Source organism: Amblyomma americanum, chromosome 11 (genome assembly GCF_052857255.1).
Source record: "Amblyomma americanum isolate KBUSLIRL-KWMA chromosome 11, ASM5285725v1, whole genome shotgun sequence".
Lineage (NCBI taxonomy): Eukaryota > Metazoa > Arthropoda > Arachnida > Ixodida > Ixodidae > Amblyomma > Amblyomma americanum.
Genome location: NC_135507.1, coordinates 12,387,815 through 12,409,155, shown reverse-complemented (window position 1 = coordinate 12,409,155; position 21,341 = coordinate 12,387,815). Strand labels below are relative to the sequence as shown.

The following is a 21,341-nucleotide window of genomic DNA, read 5'->3' as shown; positions in this document are numbered from 1 at the left end:
TTGCATTGCACCGCGATAAAACAGGGGGCAGTAGCGCTTGTTAATCGCCTGATATGTTTCCTACTTTGACTGTTATTTTTGTTTTCCGCGCTGATTTCTTTACATAATTCCCCACTAACTATCCCGACACCACGCCCTTATGAACTCTATTAACCTCATTTATAGCGAAAGGACAGGATAGCAGAAAGATGAATACTGGCACTAATCAAACTAATTTATTGCAGTTTCGAAGCCCACAGCATAAATTTACCCACAGGCCTTCACAGGCGATACTGTGCAATTAATTCATAAATACGCGCAAGTTAAAAGTTGTCCTCTCCTTTCGCGCTTAATAAGATGAATATCGAACACAGATACTATCAGAGCATTCGTGAAGCGTCCCTATGCATTTGGCGGAGAGAGAGAGAGAAATAACTTTACTAACCAAGGGACTTGGGACACAGAATCGACCGCGCATCCTGCCTGATGACAACGAACGTGGCACATCGCGCGAGGCACTGCCTGAACGCAGTAGGAGACGCCCGCTGCCTTTCGGGGGCATCGTAGATGCGACTCTGACCGTGAACAAGCTGCAACGTTTTCAAGGAGTCTCTCTTTGCTCATCTCCTTAAAATGTTGTGTATTGATAAGAAAATGAAATTTATCTCTCGTGTGGTGTCTTTTGTATAAGTGTCTCCTTTCCTCTTTTTTTTTATTGCGACAGTGTGCCTGCTGGCATGAAGTAATATCTGCAAATATAGATGCACATTCGACTTCCGAAAGTAGTACAGTAACGATCGGTGGTGCAGCACAGAAATTCATGCTTCTACACCCGGTGGTCGGCATCGGGGCGGTCCGCACCGGAGCAGGTGTTTCTGCCGGATACCACGCAAAGAGGGGCAGGTCAAAAGCAATGCTCTTGTTGACCAATTTAGTACTAGCAGCAAGCTAACTATCGTATGAGAGAGCGTCCTTTGCATAAGCTCCTAGCATCTGAACGGAAAAGTTCGGAGTGTTTCCGGTAAGTTCGTTATAATGATCTTCAAATTCCGGTTCATGTCTATGCTCAGGTTCAGCTTGATATTGGGGTTCAGGTTTGGACGATACCTGTCGAGAATAGGAGATAAAAAAATTTCGTCGTTGTACTATTCAATGCTTCGAGCGCCTACCGTTACGAATCCACAAGAGCGAGCATTTAGTAGGCATGTTCACAAAATTAATTGCCCTCTTTCACTCAGGCATTATTAAGTTATGAGCAACCGTTGGAGATGTTAAGGCACCTCACTCACCAGCAAAGACAGCTTTCACAAGAGTCATTGCGAATATGGCGGCGAGAACTGGCTTCATTTTCTTTGTCTATGCGACTTGTGGAGTGTCTTTCACGGTTACGGCTGTGAGTCCTACATCGTGCGTTCCTCGTCTATTTTAGTCAGAACTGCAGCATGGCTTTCAAATGCACCTTGCTGCTTCGTTTCATGATTGACGAATACGGTTACAGCAGGAGAGAACAAGGCGTTTAATCATACGGTTTTCGTTTTTTCAATTTTCTATTCGACAGCTCAAGCCCGAACTGGAAGTCAGACGATCAGCAGACGGTAGATGACTACCGTAGGACGGTCAACAATAGCTTGTGTGTCAGGCGATCTCTTTCTCGAAAAGGAATACCGCAACGATCGGATTTGATGCAAAGACCAACGTAGTGCAGTCCACAGGCACCCAAACAGTTCATGTGAGCTTAAGCTTTTTGGAGCGTTAGATTTACTGGTCGTGCTTCAAGCCTCCGAGTTGTGCTGATTCCACGGATAGAATCCAAGATGGCGGCCTCCAAGTGGTTGCCATCATGACTGAGATGGTATGGAATAAAATAATGACAAGCGGCAGCTTGATGGCTGAGCAACTATGTCGATCCGGTATATATATCCCTGAGTGGCAGGCGTCAATGTCGGGCCACTTAGTGCCAACATTCGTGTAAAATTTACCGCAGAATGTTCCTGCTGGTGTCTTGCGATTTGGCTTTTCGTGCAGCATAAACTTACTAGTTCAGTTAGGGCCGTGATCGCAGCAGAGATTCGAACTGACGACGTATGTGAGGTGTGTTAACGCTCGATATTCGATCGCTGCCTCAGCGTCAGCTCACTATTATGACGCGTCACGCCGCGCTAAGAACAAAATAAAGCTGTATTTTTCGATGTGCCGAGACAAATACACGAGGGCGTTCTGAAATATAGCAAGCACACGGCAATGCAATGTAAAAGTAATCCACACTGCAGTGATACAGGAGCACTTCTGTAAAGAAAACCAAATAAAGCGCATCAGCAGAGAAGCGTGGTGAAATATATACGCATTCCTTGCCCAGGATTTTTGCGTATGGGAGGCACTTTAGCTTCAGCTGTGGAACTTATAAGCTGATCAGGGCCAGCGTCATGTTTGCCTCCCCACTGCTATGACCGCACTTCTAGCCCCGCGGGTCGGAGCAAGCGACATCCGGGAGCTGTCAACAAAACCGACAGCCTCGCGACGGCTGCACAACGGATGCCTTTTGTCTCGGGAAAAAAGAGTTCCCTCACTACCGCGCCTGCTGGCCACTTCGACGGGGCGCTGGAAATAACTTAAGACTGAGTCAACCGGCGTGGCTCCAGCGGACTCTCTCACGGGCTGCCGTTCAGTCAGTGAAGACGATGCGCGGTCATCCCCCGGCATATCCACGGCAGCGGCGACAGCCTCCCCTGAAAGCTCCCAGCGCCGTCTGACAGATGGCGAGGGCTGTCGACGCACAAACAAAAGCGACAGATGAAACGAAGACGTCTTTAAAGTCAAAATTGTTTTGCGCCGTTATGTTGCCCGTCCTTTATGAAGCGACTACTCTGTGAGATACGATTGAAAGCTGGTAAGGAAACCTGTTCAGACTACACTGACCTGCAATAAAAGAAGCATGGCAAGTGCGGCGACCGAATAACGTCCATGACTGCGAAAGACACTCCATCAGCAAAACCAGGGAAAAAATGAAGCTAAGTTCTCGCCGCCATCTGTGCACCGCTTCTTTTGGAAATCGTCTTTGCTGGTGAGTGAAGTATAAACATTTTTGAAGAGGTTACTGATGCTTAGGCAATGGAAACTGCAGGGAGCAGCGTACGACAAAATAATTTTTTTTATGTAGTATATACAGGTCCGCACAAGGTCAAGTTTTGTTTTTAAAGTACATAAGTAACTCAGAACGTCTCTTATTAAATGATTACTGAGTCAAGTTTGATGAAACCTGTTGTAAATAAAAAAAATATAGTCAAGGATCTTGTCTCATTAAAGCGTTCCCAACCGTCAATCCAATGAAGCTGTTAGATCGGGAGGTATGCTGTCGAAAGCTGACAGAACCAAGGTCTAGCAAAAATCTTAGACAATTCGATCAGCGCCCTTTGCAGAAACATGTGTTGAGCAAATCGCAACAGTGTCACAACGCGCTTAATGAGGAGCCGCCGCGAATGATACACTATACCAGTGGAGTAGATTTCTTGCTTAAAACGAGACTTGCTTGACGCCCTCTGGCTTCGAAGATTTGCATACGGTCCGCCATCAAGACACTCTGTAGGCTGGCCACTTTCAGGGGTTGAGTGTGACGCGGTGGTAACTTCGCTGACTGAACAACTGCTGCTGGATTATAGGCAAACAGAAGAAGATACCTGCGTAGTTTCAAAGGTTATTTGAGAGCTCGGAACAGAGTGTGTGTTCGCCGAATAGTTACGAAACAAATATATGAAGAAGGTTTAGAAAAGAACAAAAACATGTTGCCTCAACGTTCACTGCAGCGTTAACAGGCTGTCTTATATTTACAGTTAACGATTCCAATATTGAAGTGGAATATCGGCGATCATTACCACATTTGTTGGACGTCAAATGGACGGGCTGCTGCGCGCATGGGCATAAGCTGTTCACTTTTGATGTGACTAAGCTAAAGACACTGAAAAATATGAAATGTGTAGCAAGTGATGTTATAGTTCAAAGGCAAGAGAGGACGACAAGTTCTTTGCATTCATAACAAGGTAACTTTTTTTAATGCTTAGATAAGCAGTGGCGGGGAAAAAGCAGCTGATTAAAAAAACATTTCTAAATTTCCATCGCACCCGCCACGGCGGCTCAGTGGTTAGAACGCTCGGCTACTAATTCCCCCGGTTTCGAACCAGACCGCGACGGCTGTGTTTTATGCGTTGCATATTGCAATCACTCAGTTCAGCCCTTGGGCGCGGCCGGGCAGCCACCATTGACCTTTAGCGCAACCACGTGACGTGACGTCACGACAGCCGGAGGAAAAGCTGGGCCCCAACTCGCGTCGTCGCGCGCGGCCGCAGCCACCACCTGACTCCCGCTCCTCCCGCTAGGGGCGCTGCGCCGGCGCTTCACCCTACAGTGGAAGGCAGCGGGGCTGACTTACCCAAGGCATTGGGGTTTAGGGATAGTGAAGGGAAAGTGGATTTTAAGTGGTTAGAAGTAACCAAGCGGAGATTATCTGATTGGTGGCTAAAAGCAAGACAGGAGTAAAATTTCACAAGCCATGGCTAGGTGGCTTGAGCCACCGCCCGATGTAAAGGGTTCAGCCGTATCCATCCATCCATCCATCCATCCAACGTCACGGAGGAAAAGCTGGGCCCCAACTGGCGCGGTCGCGCGCGGCCGCAGCCATCACCTGACTCCCGCTCCTCCCGCTAGGGGCGCTGCGAGTGCCGCCAAGCTATACCTCGCCCTCAAAAAAAAAAAAGACAGCGCAATATGCAACGCATTCTTGGCTTAACCAAGCTAAGCCTGGCCATTTTTATAGAGGCAAAACGCTAAGGCGCGCGTGTACTGTGCGATGTTAGTGCACGTTAAAGAACCCCAGATGGTCGAAATTATTCCGGAGCCCTCCACTACGGCACCTCCTTCTTCCTTTCTTCTTTCACACCCTCCTTTATTCCTTCTCTTGCGGCGCGGTTCAGGTGTCCAACGATATTAGAGACAGATACTGCGCCATTTCCTTTCCCCCAAATACCAATCATTATTAAATTCCCATATCGTGTAACCGCGTCATCCTGACGCAGAATGTTCTAAGTGGCGTCAAATGACTGGACATGTTCCTGAGGACAAAATTACACATTGAGATGCAGTGGGCTCTTCTTCTAGTCCATACGCCAGGTCGTCAACAGCCGATGTTGTTCAGCGACCCCTTCGGCCCGCTCCGTGACTCGGAGTGGAACCTCCGGGTCCGAGCTGAGCAGCGCGGCCTCCCACTGCGATTGGGTAGAGAGCTGTAGACTAATCGACGTATTGTCTTAATTCCATGAGTATAGGATGTGTGGTGTGTCTGCCTTATGGTGTCCACAGAGAGAACAGACGGGGCTAAACGGCTCTGGTAAAAATTGAGAATTTGTACGTATTGAAGAAAGTGTCCATTTGGAACTGCCGCCAACTGACTTGTGTTGTACTAATAAATTTGTGGGGTTCTGCGAAGATTTGCTTTCATTTTTGAAATGAGTTGTAAGTTATTTGTAATCGTCTAACGCATTACAGCTCACAATTTACCACTATATGCTGGCTATGTTGAATAAAGTAAGACATTCGGCCGCAGGCGCTAAGGATCTAGAGGAGGCAGTGGAATGTATACGTACACGTTGTCTAGCTCCAGAAAAATCGTCTCCAACATTTGCAGTTTCTAGCCAACGCGAGTTAATAATTAGGGTTAAGCTTCCGTTCTAAACAAATCAGTAGTCAACTAAAGCCCCTACCGCAGAAATAAAGCAGCAACCAATCGCACCCCCCCCCCATCCACACACACATACACATCTTATTAAGACCATTCTTTTTTTTTCAGAGACAAAGTTCTAAATATGCGTCGGCTACACTGCTTATATTCCCTGCTTTCATTTGGCTTAGTGCTGCATTGTGCGCCGGAAGAATTAGTGTTTTTGTCCTGAAAAAAGACTTACATATTCCACAAGATCATAATGATTAGTTTTCTTTTAATTCTGAGTGATACGGCACAGCGCAAAAAGCTTTGTGCCGCCACAGGTCTCCATGGTTGCTTTGAGTCAGCGTTGGTTTTCTCTCAATGATTTCTCATTGTCACACGGTCCATTTTGAGAAATTAGCCTCGGACACAGCTGCACCTCGTGTTAGCAACATTCGGTAGAATAAAACGGTGACGCACTGTCTCACATGTAGTGAGGGCTCTAGAAGACCACACAAGAGCTATACGGAAGAAAATAAGATGCCTTCAAACCCACAGTTGTTTGATGCTGTCATCTTACTTTTTTTTCATGAATCGACTCCTCGGCGAGATGCGATTGAAAGCCGTAAATTACACCTGTTCAGACCACATAGACTTGTAATAAAAGACGCCTAGCAAGCACGGCGGCCGAATAACGGCCGTCACCACCAAAGAAACTGTCTTGTTAGAACCGGGAAGAAAATGAGGGCGGTTCATACTACTATCTTAGCATTGCTTCTTCTGGAAGTCGCCTTTGCTGGTAAGTGCAGCCTGATCATTCTTGAAGAGTTTTAACGATGCTTAGGCAGTATTAACTACTGCGAGGAATTGACGAAAATAGTCGGTTTATTTTTGCAAGCAGAAGATACAGCTTCGACGACGCTCATGTTTTGGCAGTTAAGTATTAGCCCCAGCAAATCAAGCGCGAGTGAGAAAACTGAGATGCCAAAACGAAAACACACACACACATCAGCTCTTGAAGAGGAAGTAAAAGCGAGGTTAACAGTTCTAAAAGAGAGTTTATACGCCTTTGAACAACCCGCCGACGTGGCGCAGTGATTAGGGGGCTCCGCTATTGAGCCGGAGTACCCGGGTTCGAACCCTACCACGGCGGCCGCGTTTCGATGCAGGCAAAACGCTAAAGGCGCCCGTGCGATGTCAGGGCACGTTAAAGATCCCCAGGTGGTCGAAATTATTCCGGAGCCCTTCACTACGGCACCTCTTTCTACCTTCTTTCTTTCGCTCTCTCCTTTATTCCTTCCTTAATGTGCGGTTTAGATGTCCACCGAGATAAGTGAAACAGTTACTGCGCCATTTCCTTTCCTCAGAAGGAAGTTTTCTGATTTTTTGTTCGTTCTTTATTGCCAGACTAATGGCACATGCAGGGACCAAGCGAAGGGACCAACGGTTGTCCCATCGTTTTGTGTCTTCTCGGCGTCCACCATTTCGCTGTTAATCATGATGTCAGGATGCTACCGTGAAGTAAAATGCATTGTAGATCCCATGCATCCTAACTAGTTAACATTTGCGCAGACGAAGGCTTTCATGTCGGCCCGGTGGCGCAAGCCTGCTATTGAGCTTTCCTCACTTGTGTTGCTGAGGTCCAGCAATGGTTCCGATTGCACAACTGAACTTTGTTTGCCTGCTGAATTCAGTGCATAGTAATTTTTAGGGATTATATTCATAAAGAGAGCTTAAATTACTACTGTAGAAAAAAGTATGGGAGCAAAACTGGTTCAGATCTAGCGTTTCAAATCTAAAAGAGCAAAATCAAAAGTTTATTTTTTGCACATTTTTTGCACTAAGGTTTATGAGGATCAGAAACTTTCCCGTTGCTTTATTTACTCTTTAGCTGAATTTGGCTCCTTTCGAGAGAATAGAAGCGTCCTGAAATAGTGTCATATATAATGTTTGGAACGAGAGCAAGTGCTTTCTTTTCCATGGTAATTTATAGGCTTCGGCGCTTCGGCCCCAGCTCCAGGCCCAACAGAGGCGGAGACGACAGAGTTCAAGTTTCCCGGAGATCCTGGATTTAAAGGTACGACAAGCCGGACAGCCGAGAGAAGAACATTGGAAGCTTGGGCAGAAAATGGCAGATGAGTTTCGTAACGAGCGGCTGCCGCACGAAGAAGCTCCACCACAGTCCATGATAAAAAAGAAAACGAAAAGAAAAATCAGCGAACACCTTGGGAATGCCCAGCCTGGTCTGGCAATAACCCAAGGATCTCGCCGCTGTTTTAAGAAACAGGTTCAGGCAGAGACCAGCTGGATTATATTTGTGATAACTCTTAGTTGCAATTCAGATTCCAATTGAATATGTGCTGTGCGATGTCAGTGCACGTTAAAGATACCCAGGTGGTCGAAATTATTGCGGAGCCCTCCACTACGTCACCACTTTCTTCCTTTCTTCTTTCACTCTCTCCTTTATCTTTTCCCTTACGGCGCGGTTCAGGTGTCCATCGATATATGAGACATACTGCGCCGTTTCCTTTGCCCAAAAACCAATTAGTATTATTATTATTAAACCCGCCGCGGTGGCTCAGTGGTTAGGGCGCTCGACTACTGATCCGGAGTTCCCGGGTTCGAACCCGACCACGGCGGCTGCGTTTTTATGGAGGAAAAACGCTAAGGCGCCCATGTGCTGTGCGATGTCAGTGCACGTTAAAGATCCCCAGGTGGTCGAAATTATTCCGGAGCCCTCCACTACGGCACCTCATTCTTGCTTTCTTCTCTCACTCCCTCCCTTATCCCTTCCCTTACGGCGCGGTTCAGGTGTCCAACGATATATGAGACAGATACTGCGCCATTTCCTTTCCACAAAAACTTATTATTATTATTATTATTATTATTATTATTATTATTATGATTATTATTATTATTATTATTAATGTAAAATATAGAATAAATTGGTATTTGGGGAAAGGAAATGGCGCAGTATCTGTTTCACATCTCGGTGGACACCTGAACCACGCCGTAAGGGAAGGTATAAAGGACGGTCTGAGAGAAGAAAGGAGGAAAAAGGTGCCGTAGTGGAGGGCTGCGGAATAAATTCGACCACCTGGGGATCTTTAACGGGCACTGTCATCGCACAGCACACGGGCGACTTTGCGATTCGCTGTACGCGCAGTACATCGCGCAGTACACGGGCCTCTAGAACTGCCCCTCCATCAAAATTCGATCCCCGTGGTCGGGTTTGAACCCGGCTACTCCGGATCATTAGCCGAGCGCGCTAACCACTGAGCCACGGCGGCGAGTGTAAAATGTAGAAGCTTATGACCCGTCTGAGATACAGAAAGACAAAAATCGCAGTCTTACGTCTTACCGTATATTCACCAATTACTTGCATCGTTTGAAGAACGGAAACAAAAGTGGCGACTCAATGTTCATTTTTGTCCGCCTTAAAAGCTCAACAAATTTTAGGCTTTAAATGATAAGTGAGCTAAAGATGCAGACCGTCAAAGAAAATGAATGTGGCGTGTTAGTCATTCCTCAAATAATGCTCCCAGGTGTTCTTAATAGTTGGTGCACTGTGTAGCTTTCAAGTGTGGAGTAAACTACATGGGCATATGGCAAGGTACGCGAGTACATATTTGCGTGAGCACTGAATTTGTTTAGGGTTCTGCGCCTTCGCACCGAGTCCTGCATTGCAAGACATACTGTTGCAATCCTTGGTCCAATAAAAAGAAAATTTCGCTCGGGCACTGTAACAATTCTAATAGAGAAATTATTGTGGTCTTTGTGAGTCACAAGAGCGTATACATGTACGCGAGCGTTACTTCAGTTGTTTTCAATGAGCGTAAACGGCTGGGTCATGATGCAACAGACTGAAAAGTTTTTATCCACATTTAGTGAAGCATATACTTTGTTTGTGTACGGGCATATTCGTAATTAAAAAAAAACTTTAATTTTAAGGTTTCTTGTCTTTTGTAGTCTGTTCGCACCTTGACTCGCGCTTGTCTGCCTTATTCATTTGCCTTATCTTAGCCTGTTTTAACGCGCTTGGTTCGCAGAGCAGTGCAACCATGATCGTGCTCTCGCTTCACAACGCCAGTCCGAATTGCTGGCTGCCATCCACTGCATGCAGAACATGCAGAACTACTGTGGCCAATCCTGCTGAAAATGCTGCAAACTTTGCCAAACATTAGGCAGTGTTTAACCACGGTTATACCCAAAGGTGGAGCGATAGAATTTTGGCAATGACCCGGGCCAAATTTGAAGGTCGTCTATGTGTCGGCCATGGTCAATTAAGGTTGCAGATCGATTTTGGCGCAAATCGGCCAAGGTCAAATTTCGGTTGTTGCTGGGGAATCAGCGGGAAAGCATGGATTTGTGCTACGTAGAAGACGACAATCAGCGGGCAATGCCGCCGGACGGAGCAGGTGGAAGTTGATGAAGACGACGCTGAGCAATGCGTAGCGCGAGAGTGCTGTGCAGTTTAACACGAAGTGTTTGACTGTGGCGATAGCCTACAATATGTGGGAGAGGGGGGATATCTGCCTCAATTATGAGCGGACGGGGATGTTTTCAGTTAGGTGCTTGTTAATTATTGCGTTCCTGGTGCATTCCTTATAAGCCATGCGAACACCTTTTAAAATAAGATCTCCGACGCATATGTGTTCAGGTTTCAAGAAAAGGATATCATAAGAAACATTTCCTGCTAATCTTGGAACCGTTCTGCTAAGGCGCCCGTGTGCTGTGCGATGTCAGTGTACGTTGAAGATCCCCAGGTGATCGAAATTATTGCGGAGACCTCCACTACGGCACCTCTTCCTTTCTTCTTTCACTCCCTCCTTTATCCCTTCCTTTACGATGCGGTTCAGGTGTCCGCCGATATGTGAGACAGATACTGCGTCGTTTCCTTTCCCCCAAAAGCACTTATCTGCGCGAAAATAATCGCGAGCGATAACATGCAAGGTTTTACACTAGAATCGTGCAAAATCAAAAATTTAGGCTAGGCTGTTTTTTGCGTCGATGAGCGCAGCGTTAGTAATGCAATGAGACTGGCCCAAATGTTTTGTGATGTGGTTGGTTGTCGCATCAATAGGGATAAATTTGTTGGGTTATGGCACGGCGACTAAAGGTCCCCTCCTGAAGTTTTTAGGAAAACGTCAAGTTTTCACGTACTCTGCGCACTTATCTTGGGATTCCCTTGGCTCAGTATCAGAATAATGCCGTGTACTGGAACGCGGGAACCAGGGAACTACAAGATCAGGGGAATAGATTGGGAAGGCGGAGATTTGTTGATATTTGCGCTGGCAGTCATCTTCAATGTGTTCTTATCTATCAAATTCTTGTACACCCTGCAGGATTTTTTTTGCAATTGATCGAATGCAAGGAAAATGCACCGAGTGTTTGCGAGGCTTCTTTGGCAATCGACCTTTGAGAGAACAAGCTGTGACAACCTTTTCCGGCGTTTAGCTGGTGGAGGCTTGGCGCTACATAATCTCATTGTGAAACAATCGATGTCCAGGTTTTTGTTTCTCAAGACCGACGCGGCCCTTTTCTTTGAACATTCCGGAAGCTGCGCCCTTCATCTGCTTTTCCAAAAATAATCGTTTCTTCTAAAGACTGTCTTATGTACTCTGTTAGCGTGCAGGTGAGAGAAGTCGTTTGTTCTTGTAGATTTCTGACTGCGCAATTTTCAATGGAGTACCTCACACATGTGAAACGCAAAGAGTTGAGTTCAGGCATAATAGACATCATGCTACCATTGCCAATGTAGAAGCCCATGTACACCGGAGGCCAAGGCATATATAGACTGTTCTAAAACGGGTTAAAAAAGTAAGGTTTGAGCGGGAGTTTGGGCCTTTTTCTACAAACATCATACCAATAATAATAATAATAATTGGTTTTTGGGGAAAGGAAATGGCGCAGTATCTGTCTCATATATCGTTGGACACCTGAACCGCGCCGTAAGGGAAGGGATAAAGGAGGGAGTGAAAGAAGAAAGGAAGAAGAGGTGCCGTAGTGGAGGGCTCCGGAATAATTTCGACCACCTGGGGATCTTTAACGTGCACTGACATCGCACAGCACACGGGCGCCTTAGCGTTTTTCCTCCATAAAAACGCAGCCGCCGCGGTCGGGTTCGAACCCGGGAACTCCGGATCAGTAGTCGAGCGCCCTAACCACTGAGCCACCGCGGCGGGGCATACCAATACGCTGCTATAAAAACCTGGCTACAAGAGAGAGGCATGTTTCTGGCATAGGGGACCGACTGACTCCTATGTAGAAAATCAGAGAGTGTCGATCATATATTTCTCGATTGCTGGGACGCTGTATTCTTTTAGGACGTCCTGTAACGTACCCTTAACAGAGATCTCCCTCTCACCCCCAGAGGTATTCGGTTTCTCGCTGTTAACACGGAGCTGATTCCATATGATGTGATATTTCTTCTTGGCTTGCATGCGATGTGGCCGTCTCGAATGGCAGTCAGAAATTATCATCCCGATGTTCGCCCTGTGTGCAGTTAATTTTGTTGAGAATGTAGGTAAGCAGCTGACATCCCCAGGAAGCAAGGCCTATGGGATAAAGTCATTGAAGTGGTGGATGTTCTTATTGAATTGAAAGTACGTAAAATTTGAAGTCATAAGAAATGATACTGTTGGGGTGTTCGTGTACTTGCTGCAAAAGGCAATAACTAAAAAAATGTGGGAACAGCTTGGTAGTCTCCCCCAGCGTCCGGTGAAGCCGATCTGTTCGCGCCTCCGCGGGTTTCGCTCCCAGTCGTGGATTGGTTTTTTTCTGCCTTTTTGTCTATCTAGGCGCAGTTTGACCTTGTCAAGGCTGAAGGTCAATTTCAGACAGTGGACAGGTCACGTGGTGTTGAGCGCGGTTGTTGCATCGAGTAGAGCTATCGCTCTAAAGAGCACTCGCACCCCCAGGCACACATATCAAATTGAAATAATCTTCAACTGGTCTTTTTCTGAAATCTAACTTTTAAACCACCTTATTAAATAGTAGCTTAAGGAACACGTCGGTTAGCCATGTTGATATGCGCTGTAACACTTGGTCTGGCAACATGCTTAAGTTCCGCCGCTATATTTAGCTGGCACACTGACGACATCCAGTGATAGCTTAAGGTGCTCGTCAGCTCTCAGAGTTGGTGTGCGTCGTAACGTTTGGGCCGGTACCGGTGGTTTGAGAACATGCCTAAGCAGAACGTTCAGTTGGACGAGTTGGTATATATGCATCTTTTGTAAAACAGCGCGAACAACGTCGGACAAGAACAAGAAGGACACGGGACGAGCGACGCGGAGCCTGGTACATCGGGCAGACAGGACGGTGCTTAAATAAAAGGTTGCAAGTGCACAGAAATAATCTAGACAGCAACAACGAACTTTCATACTTGGTGAGCCACTGTAAAAATTGTGAAGTAATAGAAAAAAAGAAGAAAAAATGCACAGCTATGTGGCGTAGCACAAAGGTGCTGTACACGCACTGTGATCAGAACCACGCGAGAAGTAATGGAAGCATTCTATATCAGTCAAGAGCCAAATTGTGTCAGCAAACCGTCAGTAACTCTCAATGACAAAGAGATAGCTTCTCTTGGTGGCCTTTGAGCGTCGCGTGCTTCTCTTCCTCATGTTTTATCTCTTTTAGCGTAACATGTGATGTACTCTGTGCATGTTTCTCCCTTTATAAGCACCAGGTGTTGCTAATAAAACTTTATTTGAGAGCAGCGCTCGTCCTGTGTCCTTCTTGTTCTTGTCCGACGTTGTTCGTGCTGTGTTACAAAAGTTGAGAACATGCTCCCTCTGCAGAAAGCTAGTATCAACTCCCCACTCAGCCAGACAAAAACACTCAGCTTTCACTCATTTCATGGGTCCAGAACGTCGCCCCCATTTTGGGGCAGGGCCCACCCGCCCTAATCTCTAACACGTGCTTCTCTCTCTCTCTCTCTCACACATACAGCTGCGCACGAATTCTGCTACTAAATTTGGCGGGTGTGATGGCGCCTTCGGAGGCGTCGTGGGCACTCCGCGAATTAGCGGCGCGCGCTTAATCCAAACGGTGGCACGTGAAATATCACGAGTAATCAATTTCTGTTGGTTATGGGTATGTGTGCTCATGGTACGTAGGTAGTGCTCGCCAAGGGAGTCCCTGTGCGTCCGCTAACTTATTTATTAGCAGAAGTGCTTCACTAAACTGCGTCAGCTCCTGCGTACATGCCATGAAACTCAGATGACCTGCATCCCTAACGCAGAACACGTGGTTCCATTAATGACAATTTTCTACATCTTTTCTTTCGCAGCCCCGCCATGCGCCGACGGCGAGGAGTTCGGGGGTGGTGGCGCCTGCGAGAATGAGTGCAGGAAGAAGGAGGAGAACTCTAAAGACGTTCCAATTTGCACTTTTGAGGCGGTGTTGAAATGTTTTTGCAAGAAAGGCTGGATCCGGAGGCTATCTGACGGCAAATGCATCACCATTGAGGAGTGCAATGCGAGCCTAGCGTAGGAAATGAGAAATGTGCAAACGGAGAAGAGAGAAATAAAGCCAGATTTCAGAAAAAAAAGAACTGCAAAATTTCCAGCTCCAATTTTTTTAACATACTCCCTCATTTTATTTTCCATTGCCAACTGCCCTGAATGGCATTTGCAGTTTACTTTTACGCACAGTTTCGGTGCCATGGAGAATTACAGGTAGCCCGCATTGGCTGTATGATTTCATTCGCAAGTAATTAAGCAGCGTTTGGTTACATTGGATTACATGCGCTCTGCAACCCTGTCCACTCAATGATTTGGTAACTGCACTCTCATTGCCCAGTAATGCGTTGCCTACTTATTACAGACATGACTACTCCCTCACTCTTACTACTTCCTCAACACTTACCTTAAATCATTGTTTTTGTTCCATACCCATGGACATTAGTTTCATTCTTTAGGTTATTTTGAAGCCTCCCATCGTAAGTTGCACTAAGAGCCCCCAATCACGCACTGTGATTCACCGTCTGAACTAGTCAGCAATGCGACCGAATAATCCAGGCGGATGATGGTGAGGTGCCGAACAAAACTTATTTTCAACCACACCTGGTTAAAGTGGGTCAGAGTTCTCTACTACAGAAAGCAGGTTGACGTAGTTAACGGGCATAGTTTGTCACAGTAGCGAACTGAATGAAGTGAGAAAGACGTATGCTGCTGGGAGCGCCGCCAATCTGCTCGCAAGAAAAAGATATATTTCGTTCCTAACAGCTACTCAGTCACCAGCACCAAGACGCAGTATTGGAGTCCCACAATCCTTTGAAGGAAAATGGGTTCCGCCTCACGTAAGTTGCCAGCTCAAAGAGCGCCGCCTTTTCCAGCAGATTTTGCAGTAGTGAGGAACTCGCAGGGCTCCATTGCTGCCTTCCAGAACGAAGATTTACGCACACGTTGATTATGAAATTAGGTGCGAAAATCTGCGGTCTACCCCGTCCTCGAGTCTAAATGAAAGCATGATATGCATTACACCAATAGATGGAGATAGCCGCACAAGCGTATCAACCATGTCATGCGGACCTCCACCTTCGGCTGCTTTCACTCTTCTAGTAGAGCAGAGCGCTGGGTTTCGCTGGCTGCTTTTGCAGCTTGACGAGCTGCCCCATTAGTCGCTTATTCTCGAGATCGACATCGCACTCAGCATCCCTCGCCGTTGTCAGACGCTTTCTGTCTTCCGTGCAAGGTATATAAGGGCCATAAGGTCCTTATATACTGCAGCCCAACACTAAGGGGGGGGGGGGGGGGGTGTCTGGAACAATGCTTCCGGTTTCGGCAGCGTGGAGAAAGGCAATGGGGCATCGGTAAAACTTTGTTTGCGTTGTTTTTATGCTCTTCGTGTTTTCCTGGCGGAACGCGGCATTATCGATTTCTTTGTTACGTGAGACGCGACCTAAGCGATCTGGAAGGGTAATGTACGGATGACAACAGTCACTGGCATCAAATAGCATATGGGAATGGTTTGTCTTACTTTAAAATTTGCGGATTTAATTAATGTTACATTGAAAGTGTAATTACTTTATGACTGACACAGGGTCCATATCATCGTTCACTACTTGGTTTCATTAGATCAGCCAAACTTTTTAATTTATTTAAGCATCCTCCTCATCTCATATTTCATAATCTTTATGCCGTGAGGCAATTAACATCGCTTGAAAACAAAAAAAACGCAGCAAAAAGAACCACTTGCCGCTGGTGGCATCCGAGCCCACGACCTCCGAATTCCGCGTCTTCTGCTTTCGGGGCTATTTATGTTGCTTGTAAGCTAACTTTGATGGCGTTCATCAGTGCCATCGTCGTCCACACGGCGGACGTATTATGTCCTGTATTATCGCTAGCGTCAAGTGGAACTTGATCCAGCATGATCCAACATGATCGAACTTACTGCCACACGCATCGGTCTCTTTGTTGTTCGAGGTTGTTGTGGAAATTTCAAACTCCTTGTTCCCTAACGACTTGAAAGTTAGCCCGCCTGAAAATGGCTAGCGATGCTGACATAGGCCGTGGAAGAAGCTCTGTTCTAGTTACCACCACCGCATTGTCCACTGCATTGTCACGCTGCTCCCCGCATTGTCGTGCTAGCAGGGTCATGAGGATCGGCCGACGCCTTTGGCTGGAAGAGGGTCCTTTGACGGGGAAAAGCCGGTTCCTTGGTTAGTTAGATCCCACTGTAGTACACTGTGAAGAAAGTTCGAAAGGTGCCGCAAGGAAATCAGAGTGAAGTCCATAATTAGACGTAGAGAGATTTCAGGTCTGATTCGGCGATCACAACTGGCAGCAGCATCCAGCGGAGCCCTGGACTGAGGGCAACCGACCGTTCTGCTAGAAGATGGACGAAGCCATCTGAAGACCGCAGAAGACCAGCGAATCTAGAGCTGAATAAAGTTTTTCACTCACTCACTCAGGTTTGCGAATTTTAGGTGGGCTGTAGAAGCTTGGAACTGAACCATTTATGGAAATGAGGTAGGGGTAGAGCCGTTTAGTGCGAATGCACAAATCCGAACGTTTAGAGCATAGCAAAGTCGTCTTTTGCGTGTATGCGCTGAGTAGGGGATGATGATCATGATGATGATGATGATGTCCTCAAGCTGAATGTCGGAGTAGGAGCCTCGCGCGAGCGATCCGTCCCGCGGCACTGCCTGCTCATCGTCGTCTTCTACGTAGCAATAATCTGGAGGAACTGAGGACTGGGAGGCGGCGCTGTCCATCTTGCATTCGGAGGACCATCTTTCGCTGGTGAACCGGGCAAGAGCCGCGGCAAAAGCCAGTGGGGTCCTGGAATGAGGGCCAACCCAAACATTCTATGCGTTAAACGTTCCTCTCCCTCTCTCTGGCCCGAGCAAAACTGTCTTTTACGTGTGCGCTAAAAAAGACAACAAATAATCAGCTATCATGTGTGAGCCTCAGATCAGTCATTCACGCGTGTAAAAACAGTAAAAAGAGACCCTGTAAAAAAAAGCTGTGATTTCGCACTGACTCGAATGTTGTAAACATTCTGTGTTATTCTTTTAAAATCCGGGTGTCGATCAGATATCTCTACAAGAGTTTTGTTGCGGTTAGTTTGGGTTTGCGAGAAGCGAGAGAATGTAAACCACTCCCTCGGAACCTTTCGGATCTATTACATTCAGAGTTTCCGTAAAGTGACCCGGCGGCTGACTGTACGAGGCCTTAAAAAGCCAAGCTGCAATTCGCCCGCGGTCTAACGTGATGAAGAAACCGAGCAGGTTCCGAAACGTAGTGTTTTCTCATTTTTGGTTGGCATTGTTTTCTAACTTACGTGCGAAATTAAAATTTACTATAGTGCGACAGTGAGTCTGTCGAGATTTGGTAGACGATAATTAGAAGGCACACTTCTGTACTTCGACACGACTCATACATCCTGACCAATTGCAAAACTCGATTGTGTTTCTTTTATGCGCGGTTTGACGCAGCATACGAAGCTTTATTTGGCAATGCACGCCCGTTCCTTGTGCTCCTTTAGTTTGCCTGTCCATAAAGACGCGTCGTTTCATGAAAAAAAAATCTGAGACTCGTCTACTTCTCTTCTGAACCCCTTCCGGCAAAAGAGAGTTGTAAAGCGACGTCTGACCATCAGTGAGTGCAATAACAAATAAAAACAAACAAAACTTGTTTTTAATATTCACTTGTTATGTGTTCTTGCATTATCCGTCATTCAGTAAAAGATGTGCAAGGTGCGGCTAGAAGTCCTGCAGCACAGGTGTGCGAAATACAATAGACTTCCGACTAATGGAGTAGAAAATCGCGCCAACCGAATAACGGTTAAGACCGTCGAAGTCATCGGCCCAACCAGAGTGGAGGCGAAAATGAAAATAGCTCTCATTGCCGCCTTAGCCTTGATTGTTCTGAAATCCGCATTTGCTGGTGAGTGGAGCGCACTAACTTCTCGGGTGATCACTTATGCTGTGAATAATGGTGCTTGGCGAAAGCATTGCACGAAACGCCGGGCTCTTTTAAAGTAAATATTTCAGCACTGCCTAATCTCCTGCTTTTTTAGTAAAAGTTATATTTTACGGGTTATTCTAAACAACCACCGCAACAAATTGCGTAGAATTTTCTGGCTTTAAATGGAAATATTCGCAATTTACTTGAGGGCAAAACCAGAAAAAATTTAATATTAAATAAAAAGGGTGACTTTACAACTATCTTAATCAGGAGCTTGATTTTCGGTACTCAGTGGCTTAAAAGGAAGGCCAGCATCGAAATTCTGCACCCTTTGCAAATTTTATCGTTTAAACACGAACAGTTTTCAACAATACTTCGGATCAACACGTCTTCGGATACGTGAGTCTGATAATAGACTCCAAAAGAACTTGGTGCTGAACGATAGTTGGTCACTCATTCTCTAAAATTTGATATAGCGCTTTTAGGAAGGCCACAGAAGGAGATGACAGAAAAAATAACGCTTGCCTGGTTGCAGCAGCAGCAAATCGTGCTCTTTGAACCACTGAACAACGCCATATAAGGCAAGTTCCGAGGGACGGCGGGCAGGTTTTGAGGCGAAAAGCAGTCTACACCTTCCAGTGTTACTAATGTTTAAGGAAAAGGCGGCAAAACATAGACTGAAATCTCCCCCGTTTCAAACCCTCGGGTAGGTGCAGCTTGCAAAATTTCGCCACCATTGAGATATCGGAGGCCTCGTGGGTGCCCTGCGAATTAGCAGTGCGCACCAAATTGAAACTACGACACTCGAAACACCACGACTAATAAATTTAGTTTCTTGAAGCCATCATGTGTGGTCCTGCTTGGCGAGCCCGGAGAGATAGTTGTGCGATCTCCAAACCATGCTGGGCGCTGCCTGGGCGGCCGATAATTTTTTATTCGCTAAACTGGTTCAACCTACTGCGGCAATTTCTCCGTACATGCAAGGAAACTGAGATGAGCTATACCTCCTTGACACAGGTCGTAGCGCTGCACTGAACTCACTTTTTAAATCTTTTTCGCAGCCCGGTCATGCTCCGAGGGCGAAGAGTTAAGGAATGGTGTCTCCTGCGAGAAGATGTGCGAGAAGATCCCTGACATCCGCAGAAAGTGCCATAAAAAGCAGCTGTACAAATGTTTTTGCAAGAAAGGCTGGATCCTGAGACCATCTGACGACAAATGCATCACCACTGAGGAGTGCAGTGCCAGCCTTGCGTAGGAAAATGTAAATGGAAAAACTATGCAGAAAGTAATAAACACAGCCTGTGGGACACCATGCATCCTCACCTCGTGTTTGCGGAAAGACCTTGGGGCCGTATTTTCTCATGCCTGTTTTTTAATATTTGTTCCTTTTTTTGCATTGGTCAACGACAGTGACACAAGGGTGAGAGAACAAAGCATTCAATGCCACAAAATACGTGCGCCGGTTCATACCACAGATATGAAGTGTAAGCTTTGTCAAAAGCTTAAAATAATATACGGTCTATTATCACTTTTTTTTTACCCACTGATTGCTCAGGCTAGGCTCTACAGATCTAAACGCTTGGAGTGCAGCAGTTTCCAGATGGTTCGTTGTAGGCACTGCTCAACATTTATACAACAAACTAACGCAGAGACACTACACATATCTAAGAATGCGCATTCCTGCTACATAAAAACGATGAGCAAAGAAAGAGATAAATTAAGAAACGACGCTTTTTGGTTGCTTAGAGGGGATGCCCAAAAGGCAACGACGACTAAAAATAAATCATTCTCAACACTTGAAGAAAGCGTTAGAACTTTTTATGCTGAAGGACTATGGGTCAAAATGGTAATAATTGAAGGAGAGCAACCACAAGCAAACGCTGAGAACTAACACAGGCTGAACTAAATACGACTGGGTGCAAATGATAATAGGATGCTGTCGAAGTTTTTGTGCATGTTTATTGTTATTTACCTAAGCCACAAGCTCCTACGTTCCCCTAGCTAACGTAGTCTGTCCACTCCGATAACTTAACCAACCGGCATTGTTCTCTCCAGCTGAGTCTATGAACACATGTAGAACAGACGCCGCAGCATTGGCTGGCTGCTGTTCTCAAATTCTGCCGTCGCTTCTTTGCGATAAAGGAGTATTCACACCATATTTTCAGTTTCTGCTTCTTTTTCAATATAATGGCGCGCAAGATATCAACAACGACGAAAAATGGCCAGAAATGAACAAATAGGCAATAATTATTTCACTGCACACTTTGTTCATGAAGCCGCTCACCCCATTTCAGAAACAAAGACCCTCAAAAGTTCCTGCCTCACTTTTTTGACCGCGCACTTGTCGCTTTTTTTCTTTTCATTTGCCACTGAACTTTGGTGAATGGCTTGGCAGTTTATTTTTAGACTCCAAGTTTGGGTGGCACGGAAAAAAACCCGTAGAACAAATTGGCTGTATAAATTATGTTGCATGTAATTAAGCAGCCCTTCGTTACTTTGGACTGCGTGCACTCTGCATCCCAGTCCACTCGATAATCTGGCAAGTTCATTGTAATGGTCCAGTAGCGCGTTCCCTACTCACAAGGACAGAACCACTCTCCCGCTCTTTCCACTTCCTCAGTACCTACCTTAAAGCATTATTTATGTAATATACCTGGAGAATATTAGCCTAAACGTTTTAGTTTGTATTGAAGCCCACCATTGTACTTAGCACTAAAATCCCCCAGTGACGCAGTAATTCAGCGCTTGAAGTAATCAGCAGGACGACGGGATAATCCAGGCGGATGATGATGAGGTGCCGAACAAAACACATTTTCAACCACACCCGGTTATAGTGGGTCAGTGTTCTCTACCACAGAAAGTAAGTTGAAGCAGTTAACGGGCAGAGTTCGCCACAGTAAACAACTGAATGATGTCAGAAAGATCTGCTTTGCTGGGAGCGCCGACAAATTGCTCGCAAGAAAAACGTACATTTTGTTGCTTACAGATACTCAGTCGCCAACACCTCGACGTAGTATTAGAGGACACGTGACGGGAGCGGAGGACTGACGCAGAATTCAGTGCTCGTACTGAGCAATTGTAGAGTATTTGAAAATGGTTTCAGAGCCCCACATTCCTTGAAAGCAAAATGTCTTCCGCCACATATAATTTGGCAGCACATCGAGCACCAAATTTTCCTGCGGATTTTGCCGCAGTTAGGAGCTCGCAGAGCTTCGTTGCTCCAGAACGAAGATTTACGCACACGCAGATCACGAAAT

The 21,341-nt window shown here is 46.1% G+C and overlaps 1 protein-coding gene across 2 annotated transcripts; it reads left to right on the top strand.

Moving 5' to 3' along the window:
* The first annotated feature begins 6,311 nt into the window (after positions 1–6,311).
* On the top strand, positions 6,312–19,391 carry LOC144110386 (uncharacterized). 2 transcript variants are annotated; one of them, XM_077643238.1, is made up of 3 exons: positions 6,312–6,470; positions 7,665–7,748; positions 19,146–19,391. In XM_077643238.1, the coding sequence occupies exons 1-3, from the start codon at positions 6,413–6,415 to the stop codon at positions 19,337–19,339; spliced, it is 336 nt and encodes a 111-aa protein (XP_077499364.1). In that variant the 5' UTR covers positions 6,312–6,412; the 3' UTR covers positions 19,340–19,391. The 2 variants fall into 2 exon arrangements, with proteins under 2 accessions (XP_077499364.1, XP_077499363.1); XM_077643237.1 differs by lacking the exon at positions 19,146–19,391 and adding an exon at positions 13,962–14,225 and having other exon boundaries at positions 6,327–6,470.
* Positions 19,392–21,341: the final 1,950 nt, after the last annotated feature.